We start from the raw sequence: 17948 nt of genomic DNA on the forward strand, positions 1-17948 counted from the left end.
TAATCAAATGTTTTTTTTTTCATTTTCTATTTGTTGTCCTGATTAGTTTTCATATTTACATCATGGAAAAGCTGTTTATGACCTTGTAAATATTGTAACATTAGAGCCCTCTAGACATGCAATAACACCCCTATAGTCACTGTTACACTCTATTACTTAATATAGACATACACAATAGATAAAGGCCAGCAGTTTCCAGTTTCTTTTCTTTCCACATTCTAAACATTTTAAGGAAAATGGAAATTTTTCCAACAACAAAATAAAGTAAAATAGTAATAGTACAATAAAATAAAGTAAAAAATCAAATAAAATTTAATGAAAAAAATAGAAAATTCAAGTCATTATCCAACAATAAAATAAAATAAAATAGTAATAGTACAATGAAATAAAGTAAAAAATAAAATTTAAGGAAAATACAAAATGTAACAGTAATTTTCCAACAACAAAATAAAGTAAAATAGTAATAGTACAATAAAATAAATTAAAAAATATAATATTTTTTTCCAACAATAAAATAAAGTAAAATAGTAATAGTACAATAAAATAAAGTAAAAAATAAAATTTAATGAAGGAAAATAGAAAATTCAACAGTCATTTTCTAACAAAAATAAAGTAAAATAGTAATAGTACAATAAAATAAAGTAAAAAATCAAATACAATTGAATTAAGGAAAATAGAAAATTCAAATCATTTTCCAACAATAAAACAAAGTAAAACAGTAATAGTACAATAAAATAAAGTAAAAAATAAAATAAAATTGAATGAAGGAAAATAGAAATTCAACAGTCATTTTCCAACAATAAAATAAAGTAAAATAGTAATATTACAATAAAATAAAGTAAAAAATCAAATAAAATTTAATGAAAAAATAGAAAATTCAAGTCATTTTCCAACAATAAAATAAAGTAAAATAGTAAGAGTACAATAAAATAAAGTAAAAAATAAAATGTAAGGAAAATACAAAATGTAACAGTAATTTTCCAACAACAAAATAAAGTAAAATAGTAATAGTACAATAAAATAAAGTAAAAAATAAAATAAAATTTAATGAAGGAAAATAGAAAATTTAACTGTCATTTTCCAACAATAAAATAAAGTAAAATATTAATAGTACAATAAAATAAAGTAAAAAATAAAATAATTTTTTTCCAACAATAAAATAAAGTAAAATAGTAATACTACAATAAAATAAAGTAAAAAATAAAATTGAATGAAGGAAAATACAAAATGTAACAGTCATTTTCCAACAACAAAATAAAGTAAAATAGTAATAGTACAATAAAATAAAGTAAAAAATAAAATAAAATTGAATGAAGGAAAATAGAAAATTCAAGTCATTTTCCAACAAATAAATAAAGTAAAATAGTAATAGTACAATAAAATAAAGTAAAAAATAAAATAATTTTTTTCCAACAATAAAATAAAGTAAAATAGTAATACTACAATAAAATAAAGTAAAAAATAAAATTTAATGAAGGAAAATACAAAATGTAAGTCATTTTCCAACAACAAAATAAAGCAAAATAGTAATAGTACAATAAAATAAAGTAAAAAATAAAATAAAATTGAATGAAGGAAAATAGAAATTCAACAGTCATTTTTCAACAATAAAATAAAGTAAAATAGTAATAGTACAATAAAATAAAGTAAAAAATCAAATAAAATGTAATGAAGGAAAATAGAAAATTCAAGTCATTTTCCAACAAATAAATAAAGTAAAATAGTAATAGTACAATAAAATAAAGTTAAAAATCAAATAAAATTTAAGACATAATAAAGACCAGCGGTTTCCAGTTTCTTTTCTTTCCACATTGTAAAAATTTGAAGGAAAATAGAAAATTCAATAAGTCATTTTCCAACAATAAAATCAAGTAAAATAGTAATAGTACAATACATTTAATTAAAATTAAAATGTAATCTAACACGACATTAATCATTTTATGGGAATAATATAAAAATATAATTAGCAGTATAAAGTAGACATTATCTCGGGACTCGTACAGGAACTTTGTACGACGTACGCCGCCACAGGGAGGTGCCTCCAGGACATACAGTTAGTTAGTGACGCAGGCGTGCAAGTCGTGTTCGAGTCCGGGATGAGCTGACACTGGTTAAAAAAACCAAGTAAGCAATGTGGGGGCAATGGTACATAAAAGAACAAGGAAAATCCATCAGCATGAATAAATCATGGCCGCCTTTCGCTACAGTCAGGGAGTGAATAAGTCAAGCAAACAGACGAGTGTTTAGTCACTCTTGGACTGATATGCAGAGAAGAAAACAGGAAGTGGTCAAGGAGTGGAAGACAGTAAAAATCCCAGGAAGTGTCCATTTTTATGAAAATAAACGACCGTGATGTCGTTAAGTAGCTTTTTTCATTAACTGAGTCATTAACTCTTAACTTGAAATTTCTCGTACAAGGATCGGTTTCAAACCTTCCTCTCTCATTGTTGACGTTGGTCCGCCTTCTGGGCAGGACTTGGACTATTTGTGATCGCACGCACTTGGAGGCTGCTGCTGATGATGAGCCGCTTCTTTGAAATTGACATGACTTTTTCATGACCTGCGTGCTGTTGCTAGGCAGAGACCATCATCATTTATTGACTTGATTACATTGTTTATGTCCACGCCGCATCACGCCCTCAGAAACCAGGGGGGTCCAATGTGTGGGGCTGGGGCCATTTGCAGTGGGGGTTTTTTTGGCCTACGGCACAATTTAGAAATTACATATAACAATTATTACATTATTTAAAATTATTAAAATTATTAAAATATTAAAACATTAAAATATTAAAATATTAAAATATTAAAATATTAAAATATTAAAATATTAAAATATTAAAATATTAAAATATTAAAATATTAAAATATTAAAATATTAAAATATTAAAAATATTAAATTATTGAAATTATTGAAATTATTGAAATTATTGAAATTATTGAAATTATTGAAATTATTAAGTAATTAAATTATAAAAAAATTATAAAAATATATAATAAATTATATATATTATATTATTATATTATATATTTATTTCAATGAATACATATATTTATATTGCATGTATTCTACAAAATATGCAAAAAATATTTAAATATATATTTAAATATTATATATTTAATAAAATATATTTAATTATAATAAATATTAAATATGTTTATTATTTATAATAAATTTATATATTTATTAAATATATGTATATGAAATCTATATGAAAAATAATATAATTTTTCAAAAAAATATATATTTTCTAGACTTTTGAGAAACATTTAATCTTAGGAAAGTCAAGTTGCAGAAAAGTCAAAATAGCACGAGAATAAAGTCATAATTACAAAATCAAATGTACAAGAAGAAAAAAATATATTGGAAAATGAAGACAAAAAAACCCAGCAACAGCAGAAATGGAAATGTAAATTAATTTAGTTAACTAAAGTTAACTTACTTTAGTTAGCAGTTAATTTAGTTTCTTAATTTTAACAATAAATTCAAAATATGAGAAATTCGTAATATTCAGAGAAAGTTGTTTTTCTAACAAGACAAAAAGTCACCATTTTACAAGCAAAAAGTTAAAATAAATTAAAAAATTATTTTTTTTATTTAATTTTTAGTAGCATAGGGTTGAAATATTAAAAAAAAAAGTTCCAATATTCAGTGAATAAAGTCATAATATTACAAAAATATATATATGAAAATGATTGATCAAATTATATATATATATTATTTATTTATTTATTTATTTAAATGAATACATATATTTATATTGCATGTATTCTACAAAATCTGCATTAAATCTTAGGAAAGTCAAGTTGCAGAAAAGTCAAAATAGCACGAGAATAAAGTTATAATTACAAAATCAAATGTACAAGAAGAAAAAAAAATATTGGAAAAAAAAACAGCAACAGCAGAAATGGAAATGCAGCTGTAAATTAATTTAGTTAACTAAAGTTAACTTACTTTAGTTAGCAGTTAATTGACTTTCTTAATTTTAACAATAAATTCCAAATATTATGAGATAAATTCCAAATATTCAGAGAAAGTTGTTTTCTAACAAGACAAAAAGTTAAAAAAAAATGTACTTTTTAGCAGCATAGGGTTGAAATATTAAAGAAAAAAAAGTTCCAATATTCTGTGAATAAAGTCATAATATTAGAAAAAAAATATATATGAAAATTATTGATAAAATGTGATGAATTATTAGCAAACTGAAGAAAAAACAGAAATGGGAAAAGCAGCTGTGATATTCCAAGAATAAAGCTGAGATAAAAATATGGAAGTGTTGTTTTGTTCCGTCCAGACGAGCGAGAGGCGGTCCAGAAGAAGACCTTCACCAAATGGGTCAACTCCATCCTGTCCCGAGTCACCTGTCGCATCTCCGACCTCTACCTGGACCTGCGTGACGGACGCATGCTCATCAAATTGTTGGAGGTGCTGTCTGGTGAAAAACTGGTGAGGAATAAAAACGCTTAAGTCCCGCAACAACACAAAAGTTGGAATCTCAGGAGACAAAAGTTGGAATTTTACCAGGAAAAAGCAGTACTACTTATTGATGTATTACTACTACTACAAACAGGAGCCAAGCTACGATTTTTGTCATTTAACTACAAGTCTAGCTAGCTTGATGGCTAGCTATGAGCTAACACCAACTAGCTAACACTAAACACTAACTAGCATGGAGTCTGGAAATGAGAAACTACCAGTTTTTTCCCCTTGTTTCCAGTTAGCTTATTTGCTAGCTAGGAGCTAACACCAACTAGCATAGTCTGGAAATGAGAAACTATCTGCTTTTTCCTCTTGTTTCCAGTTAGCTTATTAGCTAGCTATAAGCTAACACTAACTAGCATAGAGTCTGGAAATGAGAAACGACCTGCTTTTTCCTCTTGTTTCCAGCTAGCTTATTAGTTAGCTATAAGCTAACACCAACTAGCATAGTCTGGAAATGAGAAACGACTTGCTTTTTCCTCTTGTTTCCAGTTAGCTTATTAGCTAGCTATAAGCTAACACTAACTAGCATAGTCTGGAAATGAGAAACGACCAGCTTTTTCCCCTTGTTTCCAGCTAACGTATTAGCTAGCTATTTGCTAACACTAACTAGCATAGTCTGGAAATGAGAAACAACCTGCTTTTCCCTCTTGTTTCCAGTTAGCTTATTAGCTAGCTATGAGCTAACACTAACTAGCATAGAGTCTGGAAATGAGGAACTACCAGCTTTTTCCCCTTGATTCCAGCTAGCTTATTAGCTAGCTATTAGCTAACACTAACTAGCATAGTCTGGAAATGAGAAACTACCAGCTTTTTCCCCTTGAGCTTATTAGCTAGCTATGAGCTAACACTAACTAGCATAGAGTCTGGAAATGAGGACCCACCAGCTTTTCCTCCTTGTTTCCAGCTAGCTTATTAGCTAGCTAGGAGCTAACACTAACTAGTATGGAGTCTGGAAATGAACTACCAGCTTCCCCCTTGTTTCCAGCTAACATATTAGCTAGCTATTAGCTAACACTAACTAGCATAGTTTGGAAATGAGAAACTACCAGTTTTTTCCCCTTGTTTCCAGCTAACGTATTAGCTAGCTATTTGCTAACACTAACTAGCATAGTCTGGAAATGAGAAACAACCTGCTTTTTCCTCTTGTTTCCAGTTAGCTTATTAGCTAGCTATAAGCTAACACTAACTAGCATAGAGTCTGGAAATGAGGAACTACCAGCTTTTTCCCCTTGTTTCCAGCTAGCTTATCAGCTAGCTATTAGCTAACACTAACTAGCATAGTCTGGAAATGAGAAACAACCTGCTTTTTCCCCTTGAGCTTATTAGCTAGCTATGAGCTAACACTAACTAGCATGGAGTCTGGAAATGAGAAACTACCAGCTTTTTCCCCTTGTTTCCAGTTAGCTTATTAGCTAGCTATGAGCTAACACTAACTAGCATAGAGTCTGGAAATAAGAAACTACCAGCTTTTTCCCCTTGAGCTTATTAGCTAGCTATGAGCTAACACTAACTAGCATGGAGTCTGGAAATGAGAAACTACCAGCCTTTTCCCCTTGTTTCCAGCTAGCTTATTAGCTAGCTAGGAGCTAACACTAACTAGCATGGAGTCTGGAAATGAGAAACTACCAGCTTTTCCCCCTTGTTTCCAGTTAGCTTATTAGCTAGCTATGAGCTAACACTAACTAGTATGGAGTCTGGAAATGAGGAACTACCAGCTTCCCCCTTGTTTCCAGCTAGCTTATTAGCTAGCTATTAGCTAACACTAACTAGCATAGTCTGGAAATGAGAAACGACCAGCTTTTTCCCCTTGTTTCCAGCTAACGTATTAGCTAGCTATTAGCTAACACTAACTAGCATAGTCTGGAAATGAGAAACGACCAGCTTTTTCCCCTTGTTTCCAGCTAGCTTATTAGCTAGCTAGGAGCTAACACTAACTAGCATAGTCTGGAAATTAGAAACGACCTGCTTTTTCCCCTTTTTTCCAGTTAGCTTATTAGCTAGCTATGAGCTAACACCAACTAGCATAGTCTGGAAATGAGAAACGACCTGCTTTTTCCTCTTGTTTCCAGTTAGCTTATTAGCTACCTATAAGCTAACACTAACTAGCATAGTCTGGAAATTAGAAACGACCTGCTTTTTCCTCTTGTTTCCAGTTAGCTTATTAGTTAGCTATAAGCTAACACTAACTAGCATAGTCTGGAAATGAGAAACGACCAGCTATTTCCCCTTGTTTCCAGCTAACGTATTAGCTAGCTATTTGCTAACACTAACTAGCATAGTCTGGAAATGAGAAACAACCTGCTTTTTCCTCTTGTTTCCAGTTAGCTTATTAGCTAGCTATGAGCTAACACTAACTAGCATAGAGTCTGGAAATGAGGAACTACCAGCTTTTTCCCCTTGTTTCCAGCTAGCTTATTAGCTAGCTATAAGCTAACACCAACTAGCATAGTCTGGAAATGAGAAACAACCTGCTTTTTCCTCTTGTTTCCAGCTAGCTTACTAGCTAGCTATGAGCTAAATAAAAAAAAATCTGAAAATTATTTATTACTTAGAATTTTTATAAAAAAATTATTATATACTTGGATTTTTTTTTAAATTACAAAACATAAAAAAAATATTTCATTTTGTGTGTGTTTGCCGTGTTCAGCCCAAGCCCACTAAGGGCCGGATGCGGATCCACTGCCTGGAGAACGTGGACAAGGCCCTGCAGTTCCTCAAGGAGCAGAGGGTTCACTTGGAGAATATGGGCTCTCACGACATCGTGGACGGAAACCACCGCCTCATCTTGGGCCTCATCTGGACCATCATCCTCCGCTTCCAGGTTAGCTTCCAGTCTCGCTTGAGTGTTTTTTTTTTTAGCTGCAACATCAGAACGCGTCTTTTTGACTTTCTTGACGGGGGCGAGTATTTATTTTTAATTTGGCAGCGAGGCTGCTATTTTTAGTTCAAACAATATGGCCGTCTGCATTATTCACGTGTGAAACTGAGGAGTTAAAAAAAAAAAAAGTTGACTTGTGAATCTTTTGAGTTTGCCGGCGCTAAATTTAGTCGCCTCCGAGGACTGGTCACATGACTGCTCTCATTACTAACCTCCACCTTGTTCTTCTTTAGTGGCTCTACTGTACGTACCGTAATCCTAACACGTACTAGATCTGACATGCTAGCGTCCGTTTTGTCCTCATCAGATCCAGGACATCATCGTGGAGACCGGCCAGGCCGACCAGAAGGAGACCCGCTCGGCCAAAGACGCTCTTCTTCTGTGGTGTCAGATGAAAACCGCAGGGTCAGTCTGAGGGCCATTTGTATCCCGGTTTTATTATTTTCCCGTCGCACATAATAAAAATATATTTATAATTATTTTATTTTATTTTTTTATTTTATATATTTTTTATAATATATTTAATAAATAATTTCACAAGAATAATTTAAGAAAAAATATAATTTTTAGAAAATAATGTCAAATAATGTCATTTTATGTATCATTCAAGCTAGCTAAATAACGACTTCCATTTGTATTTTTTTCCAAGTTTATTTCAAATTTAGGGTCACATTTTTTATACTTGCTAATTAGTTAGATGAGCTTTACTTGGTTAAGCTAGGCAAATGCGGGCTGACAAGAATAATTCAAGAAAAAATCATAATTTTTTAGATAATAATGTCAAATAACATCATTTTATATACCATGTATCATGTATCATTCAAGCTAGCTAAATAACTACTTGCATTTGTGTTTCTTTCCAAGTTCATTTCAAATTTTAGGGTCACATTTTACATACTTGCTAATTAGTTAGCTGAGCTTTACTTGGTTAAGCTAGGTAAATGCGGGCTGACAAGAATAATTCAAGAAAAAATCATAATTTTTTTAAAAAATAATGTCAAATAACATCATTTTATGTACCATGTATCATGTATCATTCAAGATAGCTAAATAACTACTTCCATTTATATTTCTTTCCAAGTTTATTTCAAATTTTAGGGTCACATTTTTCTTAATACTTGCTAATTAGTTAGCTGAGCTTTACTTGGTTAAGCTAGGTAAATGCGAGCTGACAAGAATAATTCAAGAAAAAATCATAATTTTTTTAGAAAATAATGTCAAATCACATCATTTTATGTAACATGTATCATGTATCATTCAAGATAGCTAAATAACTACTTCCATTTATATTTCTTTACAAGTTTATTTAAAATTTTAGGGTCACATTTTTCATACTTGCTAATTAGTTAGCTGAGCTTTACTTGGTTAAGCTAGGTAAATGCGGGCTGACAAGAATAATTCAAGAAAAAATCATATATTTTTTTAGAAAATAATGTCAAATCACATCATTTTATGTATCATGTATCATGTATCATTCAAGCCAGCTAAATAACTACTTGCATTTGTGTTTATTTCCAAGTTTATTTCAAATTTTAGGGTCACATTTTTATGACAAATTTAATTTAATTTAATTTTATTTAATTTTATTTTATTTTATTTTATTTTATTTTATTTTATTTTATTTTATTTTATTTTATTTTATTTTATTTTATTTTATTTTATTTTATTTTATTTTATTTTATTTTATTTTATTTTATTTTATTTTATTTTATTGCTAATTAGTTAGCTGAGCTAGGTAGCTAGGTAGATGCGGGGGAAAGAAGTTGGATAAAAGTTTGAAAAATGAACAGCTACGATTTATTCTCTTGACTAGTTTAGCTAGCTACTTGGCTAGCTAGCTAGCTATGTAATCTAGCTAGCTAGCTAGCTATGAGCTAATTCTGTAGTAAGTGTGAGATTGTAGCCTGCTAGCCAGTTATAGCCAGTTTTCATCTATGCTAGGCTATGCTAGCAGCTTATATAGTCACTTTTATTATGTAGCGAACAATCATAGAAGAAAACCTAGCTTGCCTCTTGTTGATCATTTGAAGCACTTGATCCATTGTTCTTTAGCATTTAGCTAAATAAACAACATGGAGAGAAGCTTGCTATCCGCTAGCATGAAAGCTCAACACGTTTTTTTGTTTTTGCAGCTATCCCAACGTCAACATCACAAACTTTACCACCAGCTGGAAAGACGGCATGGCCTTCAACGCTCTCATACACAAACACCGGTAAGCTAACGAGCTAAATATACAAAGCAGAAAAATGCTAATGGGTTTTGCTCGCTCTCCCAGACCAGATCTGGTGGACTACAACAATCTGAAGCGGTCCAATCCAACCCACAACCTCCACAATGCCTTCAACGTGGCAGAGAAACAACTAGGCGTGGCCAAGCTTTTAGATCCAGAAGGTAACGTGGAGTCAAAACAAAAATGAAACATCATGTCCGCACTGAGCTGTATACCTCGCCGTGTTTGGTAGACGTCTTCACCGAGAACCCAGACGAGAAGTCCATCATCACGTACGTGGTGGCGTTCTACCATTACTTCTCCAAGATGAAGCAGCTCGCCGTGGAGGGCAAGAGAGTTGGAAAGGTAAGCTGAGAAGATGATACGGTTCCTCCTGAGAAAGGTTTCTCCTAATTCTGTGTTCCATCAGGTCCTGGACCACGCCATCGAGACGGAGAAGATGATCGACAAGTACGAGACGTTAGCGTCGGACCTGCTGGCTTGGATCGAGCAGACCGTCGTCGTGCTGAACAACCGCAAACTGGCCAACTCGCTGTCGGGCGTTCAGCAGCAGCTCCAAGCCTTCAACACCTACAGAACCGTGGAGAAGCCACCTAAGTAAGACTTAGCCACTTTTGTTTCATGGAGATGGAACATATGGTTCTGTGAAACGTTTTTTCGTACATCTGCTGCTCTCCAACAGGTTCCAGGAGAAAGGGAATCTGGAGGTGTTGCTCTTCACCATCCAGAGTCGCATGAGGGCCAACAACCAGAGGGTCTACACACCCAAAGATGGAGTTCTAGTTGCTGATATCAACAGGGTGAGAAGACCTGAACATGTTTGAGGCAAAGAACGACACCTTCGGTTCATTGGCTGATGTCCCATCATCTTCTGCTCAGGCGTGGGCGCGACTGGAACGAGCCGAGCATGAGCGAGAACAAGTCCTGAGGGATGAGTTGATTCGTCAGGAGAAGCTGGAGCAGATGGCGAGACGATTCGACCGCAAGGCGGCCATGAGGGAGACGTGGCTCCTGGAGAACCAGCGATTAGTAGCTCAGGTAATATGAGAGAAGTTCATCAAGGAGGTCCAGACTTTCCGATCATCAGCCAGGTCCTCTTGATCCTGAGGTGTTCCTATGCCAGTTGATGTGTCATGGGTTTTTGGTCAGATGTGCTCTGGAGGCATCCTGACCAGATGTCCGAGCCACTTCTTCTGCTCTTCTCAATGTGGAAGAACATTGGCTCTAGTCTGATGAAACCTTATCCCTCACTCGTAATGTTCTCCTTTCGGTTTCTCGCCAAAATTCATGACCATAGCTGAGGGTCGGGATTTAGATGAACCGGTAAATGGAGATCTTAGATCTTGGTCTCAGCTCCTTCTTCTGCCAGATGGTGTACCGATCCGCAAGCCATGTATCTAACCGTGTTCCCTCCAGGATAACTTCGGCTACGACCTACCGGCGGTGGAAGCGGCGAAGAAGAAGCACGACGCCATTGAAACCGACATCGCCGCCTACGAGGAGCGCGTTCAGGCCCTGGTGGCCATCTCCAAAGAGCTGGAGGCCGAGCGCTACCATGACACCAAGCGTATCGACGTGCGCAAAGACAACGTCCTGCGTCTGTGGGACTACCTTCAGGAGCTGCTGAAGGCCCGTCGGGGGCGCCTGGACAAGAACCTGACTCTGCAGAGGCACTTCCAGGAGATGCTCTACATCATCACGTGGATGGATGACATGAAGGTAGCAATCAGACCACAGTGAAGGTTCTCTGTCATTAGCTGAACTCTTGGATCTTCGTCTGAAGGTTCGTCTGATGTCGCCTGACTTCGGGAAGCACTTACTGGAAGTGGAGGACTTGATCCAGAAGCATGCTCTAGTGGAGAACGACATCGCTCTCCAGGCAGAACGAGTCCAGAACGCCGGCGCTGCTGCCCTCAAGTTCGCTAACGGAGACAGTAAGTTTCCTGAACGGCATCAAACGCTCGCCAGCGTTTGTAGATCACGATCCATGTGTCCCTCACAGGTTACAAGCCGTGCGATCCCCAGGTGATTCGAGACAGGGTGGATCATCTGGAGCTCTGCTACCAGGAGCTCCGTTCCCTGGCAGCTAGGCGAAGAGCCCAGCTCGAGCAGTCCCGCCGCTTCTGGAACTTCCTGTGGGAGGTGGCGGAGCTGGAGAGCTGGATCAAAGAAAAGGAGAATATTTTCTCCTCCCTGGACTACGGCAAGGACCTGACCAGCGTGCTGGTTCTCCAGAGCAAGCACAGCGCCTTCGAGGACGAGCTGGGAGCCCGTCGCGCCAACCTCCAGCAGGCACTAAACGAGGGCGGGAGCATGATCCGGGACAAACACTTTGGATCGCCCAAAATCCAAGAACGCATGACCAGCATCGAGAGGCAGTGGCAGCAGCTGGAGGAGCTGGCGGCGTTCCGAAAGCAGAACCTTCAGGACACTCAGAAGTTCTTCCAGTTTCAAGGGGACGCCGACGAGCTCAAGGGCTTGCTTCAGGACGCCAAAAGACTCATGAGCAGCGATGACGTGGGCCACGACGAGTACACCACACAGCGGCTCCTCAGATGCCACAAAGACCTGAGGAACCAAGCCATGAAGAACGGAGCCACCATCGACGCTCTGACTAAACAGGCCAACGCTTTACCGGAAGAGCTCCTCAACACTCCAGACATCCAGAGACGCCTGAAGGACATTAAGGACCTCTTCATGGACCTCATGTCTCTGGCCGACATCAGGCAGAAAAAGCTAGACGACACCGTGGTGCTCTACACCATCTTCAACGAGACCGACGCCTGCGAGCTCTGGATGGGCCAGAAGGAGACGTGGCTGGTGGACTTGGAAGTGCCTGAAAAGCTGGAAGACCTGGAAGTTATCCAGAATAGGTACCCAAGTTGTATCATGGCCATGTTTTTCCGAGTTTTTCCAAGAAAAACACATTCCTTGCCTCCAGGTTGAGCATCCTGACTCAGGAAATGGCCAACGTTCAATCCAGGGTGGACGACGTCAACAAGGCGGTGAAGCTCCTGGAGGAGAGCAGACACCCTCGAACCAAGGAGGTCAAGGAGTGCCAAACCAGACTGAATAAAAGGTGCTTTTTAAGGGGAAGTGCTCCCGGTAGCGCTAGAATATTATTGTCCCGTCGCACATAATAAAAATGTCAGTAATTTGACAAGAATAATTCAAGAAAAAAATCAAAATTTTTAGAAAATAACATCATTTTATGTATCATTCAAGCTAGCTAAATAACGACTTCTATTTGTATTTTTTTCCAAGTTTATTTAAAATTTTAGGGTCACATTTGTTATACTTGCTAATTAGTTAGCTGAGCTTTACTTGGTTAAGATAAGTAAATGCGGGCTGACAAGAATAATTCAAGAAAAAAATCATAAGTTTTAGAAAATAATGTCAAATAACGTCATTTTATGTATCATGTATCATGTATCATTCAAGCTAGCTAAATAACGACTTCCATTTGTATTTTTTTCCAAGTTTATTTCAAATTTTAAGGTCACATTTTTTATACTTGCTAATTAGTTAGCTGAGCTTTACTTGGTTAAGCTAGGTAAATGCGGGCTGACAAGAATAATTCAAGAAAAAAATCATAAGTCTTAGAAAATAATGTCAAATAACGTCATTTTATGTATCATGTATCATTCAAGCTAGCTAAATAATGACTTCCATTTGTATTTTTTTCCAAGTTTATTTCAAATTTTAGGTCACATTTTTGATACTTGCTAATTAGTTAGCTGAGCTTTACTTGGTTAAGCTAGGTAAATGCGGGCTGACAAGAATAATTCAAGAAAAAAAATAATTTTTAGAAAGTAATGTCAAATAACGTCTTTTTATGTATCATGTATCATTCAAGCTAGCTAAATAACTACTTGCATTTGTGTTTCTTTCCAAGTTTATTTCAAATTTTAGGGTCACATTTTTGATACTTGCTAATTAGTTAGCTGAGCTTTACTTGGTTAAGCTAGGTAAATGCGGGCTGACAAGAATAATTAAAAAAAAATAAATAATTTTTAGAAAGTAATGTCAAACAACGTCATTTTATGTACCATGTATCATGTATTATTCAAGCTAGCTAAATAACGACTTCCATTTGTATTTTTTTCCAAGTTTATTTCAAATTTTAGGGTCACATTTTTTATACTTGCTAATTAGTTAGCTGAGCTTTACTTGGTTAAGCTAGGTAAATACGGGCTGACAAGAATAATTCAAGAAAAAAAATAATTTTTAGAAAGTAATGTCAAATAACGTCTTTTTATGTATCATGTATCATTCAAGCTAGCTAAATAACTACTTGCATTTGTGTTTCTTTCCAAGTTTATTTCAAATTTTAGGGTCACATTTTTTATACTTGCTAATTAGTTAGCTGAGCTTTACTTGGTTAAGCTAGGTAAATGCGGGCTGACAAGAATAATTCAAGAAAAAAATCATAAGTTTTAGAAAATAATGTCAAATAACGTAATGTTATGTATCATGTATTGTTCAAGCTAGCTAAATAACTATTTACATTCGTATTTCTTTCCAAGTTTATTTCAAATTTTAGGGTCACATTTTTATATGCTAATTAGTTAGCTGAGCTTTACTTGGTTAAGCTAGGTAAATGCGGGCTGACAAGAATAATTCAAGAAAAAAAATAATTTTTAGAAAGTAATGTCAAATAACGTCTTTTTATGTATCATGTATCTTTCAAGCTAGCTAAATAACTACTTGCATTTGTGTTTCTTTCCAAGTTTATTTCAAATTTTTAGGTCACATTTTTTATACTTGCTAATTAGTTAGCTGAGCTTTACTTGGTTAAGCTAGGTAAATGCGGGCTGACAAGAATAATTCAAGAAAAAAAACATAATTTTTAGAAAATAATGTCAAATAACGTCATTTTATGTATCATGTGTCATTCAAGCTAGCTAAATAACTATTTACATTCTTATTTCTTTCCAAGTTTATTTAAAATTTTAGGGTCACATTTTTTATACATGCTAATTATTTAGCTGAGCTTTACTTGGTTAAGCTAGGTAAATGCGGGAAATAGATGGATAAAAGTTTGAAAAATGAACAGGAGTTACATGAGCCAAGCTACGATTTATTCTCGTGACTAGTTTAGCTAGTTACATAGCTAGCTACTTAGCTAGCTATGAGCTAATACTGTAGATAATGTCAAATAACGTCATTTTATGTATCATGTGTCATTCAAGCTAGCTAAATAACTATTTCCATTTGAATTTCCAAGTTTATTTCAAATTTTATTTCACATTTTTATATGCTAATTAGTTAGCTGAGCTTTACTTGGTTAAGCTAGGTAAATGCGGGGAAAAAAGATGGATGAAAAAATGAACAGGAGTTACAGGAGCCAAGCTACGATTTATTCTCTTGACTAGTTTAGCTAGTTGCATAGCTAGCTATGCAATCTAGCTAGCTAGCGAGTCATAGCTAGCTATGAGCTAATACTGTAGTGTGAGATTGTAGCCTGCTAGCCAGTTATAGCCAGGTTAATTTATGCTAGGCTATGCTAGCAGCTTATATAGTCGTATTTATTATGTAGCAAACAATCATAGCTAAAATCAAATGGTTAAAATCCAGCTAAGCAACATCTCAACGTTCTTTCAGGTGGGACGCCTTCAAGGCCATGGTGGAGGACAAGAAGAAGAAGGTGGATTCCGCAGGAAGGTTACACAATTACGGGCTGGAATGTGACGAAACGGAAGCATGGATCCGAGACAAGACGCGCGTCATCGAGTCCACGCAGGACTTGGGCAACGACCTTGCCGCCGTCATGACCATCCAGAGGAAACTTTACGGCATGGAGCGGGATCTGGCCGCCATCGACTCCAAGCTCAATCTCCTGAGGGACGACGCCGACCGGCTGTCCAAGGATCACCCGGAGAACGCCGAAGACATCCTGGCACGCAGAGCTGATCTGGATGCTGCCTGGGACGCGCTTAAGAAGACCCTGAAGGACCGAGAAGATTCATTGGGTGAGGTCAGCAAGTTGCAGACCTTCCTCCAAGATCTGGACGACTTCCAGTCCTGGCTTTTTAAGACGCAGAAAGCGGTGGCCTCCGAGGAGATGCCGGCCTCGCTGCCGGAGGCCGAGGACCAGCTGAGTCTTCACGACGCCGTTCGGGAGGACATCAACGGCCGCAAGAACGACTACCACCGCGTCAGGGATGCCGGAGCTCAGGTCACCAGCGGTCAGGAGGACGACCCTCAATACCAGGAGCTGGAGCAGACGCTGGCCGGGCTGGATCGCGGGTGGGACGAGCTACAGAAGATGTGGGACAGCCGCAAAAACCTCCTGGACCAGGGCCTGGGCTTCCAGCAGTTCCTGAGGGACGGCAAGGCGGTGGAGGCCATCCTCAACAACCAGGTACCGTAAAAGGTCGCTTTTATTACCAGAACATCCACAAGTGGCTTTGGGTTTTTATCACATGAGGGGCATCAATTGTGGTCCATGTGGTTTTTAGGAGTACACTCTGGCCCACGTGGACAAGCCTGACACCCTGGCGGGGGCGGAGAAGGCCCTGAAGAAGCATGAGGACTTTGTCAGCACCATGGAGGCCAACCAGGACAAAATCGACGGAGCCCTCCAGACGGGGAAGAGGCTGGTGGACGGGGACAACTTATACTCGGGAAAAGTCCAGGACAAAATGGAGTCCATCGGTGACAGGTTTGGGCTTTATGGACGCTTTATTACCAGCAACCCCTTATTGAAAAAATATATCCAAAATATTCATGTATTAAACTAAATGATGTAGTTTCAATTATATATGCAGTTAACAAAATGATAAAGTACACATGATTTATTATTTTGAAATAAACAAATTAATGAATTTAAATAAATACTGATTTAAATACTATACAATATAATTAGTTTATAATATATATGTATATATAATATATATATTAATATATATCATATATTAATATATTAAATATAATTATATTTTTATTTTTATATTATATTTGTTTACATTATAATTAACACATTTAAATACTATACAATATAATTAGTTTATATTCTTTATTTATATAGCATATATATCTATATATATATAATGAACATATATATTATATATGTAATTTATAATATATATATATAATATATTATATATGTAATTTATAATATATATATAATATATATGATATATATGATATAATTATATATATTACTATGAGATAATATATAATATATATATTTATTTTTTTAAATATGAAAATATATTTTATATAAAAATATATTTATATTTATTATAGTTATATTTGTTTATGGTATAATTAGTATATTTTAAACATACGGTTACATAATGTAACATATATAATATATATATATAAAATATATAATATATATTAATATATATTATATAGTAATATATTAAATATTTAATATATAATATGTATTATTTAATATATATATTTATTTTTTAAATATGAAAATATATTTTGATATAAAAAATATTTGTTTATAGTATAATTAGTATACTTTAAACATACGGTTACATAATGTAACATTAATATAATATGTATATATAAAATATATAATATATATTAATATATAGTAATATATTAAATATTTAATATATAATATATATTATTTAACATAATAATACATATAGTAATATGATATATATAATATATTTATATATATTTATATTTATTAATATTATATTTACATTATAATTAACTAATTTAAATACTATACGATCTAATTTATATATATTATAAACATATTATATATTTAATATATTTATATTAATATGATATAATATATATAGTATAATATTTATTTTTTATATAAAAATATGTTTTAATATAAAAAATATATTTATTATATTATAGTTATATTTGTTTACAGTATAATTAATTAGTGTGTTTTAAACATACCGTTACATCATGTATTTCAAATAAAGTACACACAACTTTGTCTTATTGTTGACTTGTACTGAGCAGCCAGGTACTGTTTCAGTTCCCTTTAGGTTCTATGGTTATCATCACTCTCCACATATCCTCTGGGGGGTTTCTTTTCAGTCGAGATCCTTTTGCGCCGCTCCCAAACAGGATGCTAGTTGCCATTAACTCCCATAATGCACCTGAGTATGCAGCACTAATGGACGTCTATCGATCTTAAAGTGATAGTGCGCACTCTTAATGGTTGTTTTAGGCGTTGTTTTGTGTCAGGTATTTCTGTATGTACAGCACATTCAGCAGCTTCTCTCCGATAAAAGTTTTTGTTTTTGTCCTCCAGGCAGAAGAAAAACCAAGCCAGGGCCCAGGAGGTCTCTGCGACGCTGCGGGATAACCGCGACCTGCAGCACTTCCTGCAGAACACCCAAGATGTGAGTCCCGCATTTCATTGTCGGTTTGG

General features: G+C 34.9%; 1 protein-coding gene across 2 annotated transcripts in view; it reads left to right on the forward strand.

Annotated features, from left to right (window-relative positions):
- sptb (spectrin, beta, erythrocytic) overlaps positions 1-17948 on the forward strand; it is a 43054-nt gene that overhangs the window by 11908 nt on the left and 13198 nt on the right. For both annotated transcript variants that reach the window (XM_058056014.2, XM_058056013.2), the window contains 16 exons: positions 4293-4444; positions 7128-7301; positions 7666-7763; positions 9491-9571; positions 9635-9750; positions 9822-9934; positions 9999-10186; positions 10272-10389; positions 10469-10627; positions 11006-11308; positions 11373-11523; positions 11592-12462; positions 12531-12668; positions 15194-15953; positions 16051-16253; positions 17829-17919. In XM_058056014.2, coding sequence (XP_057911997.2) covers positions 4293-4444; positions 7128-7301; positions 7666-7763; positions 9491-9571; positions 9635-9750; positions 9822-9934; positions 9999-10186; positions 10272-10389; positions 10469-10627; positions 11006-11308; positions 11373-11523; positions 11592-12462; positions 12531-12668; positions 15194-15953; positions 16051-16253; positions 17829-17919 — 3716 coding nt within the window. The remainder of the gene's footprint in view (positions 1-4292; positions 4445-7127; positions 7302-7665; positions 7764-9490; positions 9572-9634; positions 9751-9821; positions 9935-9998; positions 10187-10271; positions 10390-10468; positions 10628-11005; positions 11309-11372; positions 11524-11591; positions 12463-12530; positions 12669-15193; positions 15954-16050; positions 16254-17828; positions 17920-17948) is intronic.

Source organism: Doryrhamphus excisus, linkage group LG19 (genome assembly GCF_037039965.1).
Source record: "Doryrhamphus excisus strain RoL-2023G ecotype Guam linkage group LG19, RoL_Dexc_Guam_v1.1, whole genome shotgun sequence".
In the NCBI taxonomy this organism is placed as follows: domain Eukaryota; kingdom Metazoa; phylum Chordata; class Actinopteri; order Syngnathiformes; family Syngnathidae; genus Doryrhamphus; species Doryrhamphus excisus.